This window comes from Loa loa (assembly GCF_000183805.2).
Source record: "Loa loa unplaced genomic scaffold supercont3.315, whole genome shotgun sequence".
Lineage (NCBI taxonomy): Eukaryota > Metazoa > Nematoda > Chromadorea > Rhabditida > Onchocercidae > Loa > Loa loa.
This window is the reverse complement of record NW_018108495.1, coordinates 69,619-72,406: the sequence shown is the minus strand read 5'-3', so window position 1 is coordinate 72,406 and position 2,788 is coordinate 69,619. Positions and strand designations below refer to the sequence as shown.

The window sequence follows — 2,788 nt, the reverse complement described above, 5'->3', positions numbered from 1 at the left end:
ATTTACTCTAGATACTGTATCGCAAATAATTCGTTCTAGATACTAAATCGCAAGTAATCCTCACTAGACCATAGGTAAAACGAATTTACCTAAAGATGTCTTCAATAAAAGCATATGAAAGTGAAATTAATTGGTTAGTTCTATTTGTTATTTAACACATATTGAATTGAAATTTCAAATTCTCTTCTCCTAATTGATTTTGAAATTTCACTTAAGCTAACTGATATATTTATTACAAATAAACACTAAGAAGTAAATCCGTCACTTCAGTTATATATTGAACAAGCAAACCAGTTTTTCCCAACAAGTAGCTATCCGGTTCGCAATATGATCAGTTATAAAGGAAGTATCTTGCTAAGCCGAGAAACAAGAAATTGGTTTCATTTAATACATTAATTAATTAACTAACTAATTAATTAATTAAATAATAAAATTGTTCATCACTTATTATTTTCCTTGTTAAAGTGGTAGTTAATTAACTAAAGATAATGATGGAATAATATGTGAAAAAGATATCAGCAAATTATCACTTTATGTTATCATATAATGCATAAGAATTTGATCATTATCACAATTCCTTCTTTAAAAAAAGATTTCATTTAAACAGTGATTGCTTTATCATTTCTAACAGTATCATTCATTTCATACTTTAACTACTTTAATAAATTACTATCAATGATATAAACTAAACTGATAATAGTAATAAACCGAACGATTTTATTGATAATATGATATTATGATCTTATCTTTTTACATTATCATAATTATGCATATTTCCATTTATCATTTTAATCAAATCATCATCATAAATATCAATGATTCTTAGACTTTACTGGAACATACCGGGGATTTTATCGTTGCAAATGGTCAGATTTACTTTAATGGTACCAATTGCTGAGGTCATCAGTAGAAATGTTGCCTTTGCAATGATAGCACCAATGAGTGTTAGAAAGAAAAGAACACAAAAACAGGTTATTTTTAATATTTGTAAGCTTACATCGTACCAAAAACCTGAAATTAGACCAAAGATTAAACTTTGTTTAAATTAAATTATTTGATTACATTTTTTTAAAAATTACATAAAAAACAGGAAGGTAAATGGAATGAACAAATAAAAGCAAAAGTTTAATAGTATCAAAAACATATAATCAAATTATTGATTGATTTTTCATAATTTAACTTAGCAAGAAATTGTTTTAAATCAAATAATTATTTAAAAAATAATTTATATAAAATCGATTTTTGATTCTTGTAAATTGAACAGAACCACGACTTACCAGAAAAACCATAACTGAAAGTTTATCAATTAATCGATTAAATGAATTTGTGGAAGAAGCAATCAATTACCTAATTATTTTCATCAATTACTTGATTAGTTTTACTTAATACTTGTTATCTCCCTAATCATCCTAACATTTTATTGTATAAATTGAATTTTGGATAATACAAAAAAAAAAAACAAAAAATCGAATTCAAAATTCAATTCAATCGAATTCAAATCTTTACAATCTATTACGGTATTCAATTTATTTTATTGTATAGATTAGATTTTTGGATAATACAAAAAACAAAAAACAAAAAATCGAATTCAAATCTTTACAATCTATTACGGTATTCAATTTATACAATTAAGTTAGAAATTTATGAGTTATATTTATCCGTATTATCGTTGAGAGTTAATTAAAAACAGGACACTAATTGAAGCTTCTCATTAAAACTATTTGAATATAATAGCCTTCAATAATTTTCGTATTTACCACGATTCAGGTTATCCGGTGGTGGTGGTAGTAAACGAAAAACATCCCATCCTCGTGGTACTGTTGTCCAGCTAAAAATGTTAAATAATTTACAAATTTAAATATTTCTTAAAAAAAAAATTTTTTTGGAAATTTAATAAAATGAAATTTTAGGACTTACGAGAAAGTTTCTATTTTGGAATGTTTAGTACCAATAGTTTCCATATTGGATGCGTATAAATCATTTGAAATTATATGTAACGGAAGACCAACACGTGATCGTTTATACATATTTGAATGATTAAAATTATCAAAGATAACAGATTGTAGAGTATGATTTGTCCCAATCATTCCATCATTAACAATATGACTTTCCGATTTAGCCATCTCAAATAATTAATTTAACAATCATATTAACATACGTTTAATTAGCTAATTAGCTAATTCGTATTGTAATCATTATATGTTCACGTATTACGTAAATCAATTATATCACTATCAATTATATCATTTTAATTTTTAAATATAAAATAAATTATTTCGATGACAACATTTTGATTATTTTAAATTATAAATGAATTAAATTTCATCGTTCTGTTCTACTATATAAGTACAACTATTTGAGAACCAGAAATATTATTGGACAATAAATGATGGTGACAAATACTTGAAATAACAATGAATGTTAGAATCATAGCACTAATGGTCTTTTTTTTTTGTAATAATGGTACTGGTAAGTAAGACTAGTTCGTAATCTGTAACAATAGTAGTGGTAGATGCTATTGTTGTTGTTATTGTTGCAGTAAATGCAGCAGTGATAGATCGTTGTTGGTTTATTGCAGTAATAATAGCAATGAAGATATTGTTGTTATTGCAGTAACAATAGTAGTAGTAGTAGTAGCATTGTTATTGTTGTAATAAATGCAGCAATGATAAACGTTATTGGTTTGTTGCGGCAATAATACCAATGGAGATGTTGTTATTATTGCAGTAATAATAGTAGTAGTAGTAGTAGTAGGTGTTATTGTTGTTGTTGTTATTGTTGCAGTAAT

At 25.3% G+C, this 2,788-nt stretch overlaps 1 protein-coding gene across 1 annotated transcript; it reads right to left on the bottom strand.

Moving 5' to 3' along the window:
* Nucleotides 1-1,737: 1,737 nt before the first annotated feature.
* On the bottom strand, nt 1,738-2,123 carry LOAG_14307 (hypothetical protein; the record flags this gene model as incomplete). Its single annotated transcript, XM_003149804.2, has 2 exons — nt 1,738-1,828; nt 1,918-2,123. The coding sequence occupies 2 exons, from the start codon at nt 2,121-2,123 to the stop codon at nt 1,738-1,740; spliced, it is 297 nt and encodes a 98-aa protein (XP_003149852.2).
* Between the last annotated feature and the right edge of the window lie 665 nt (nt 2,124-2,788).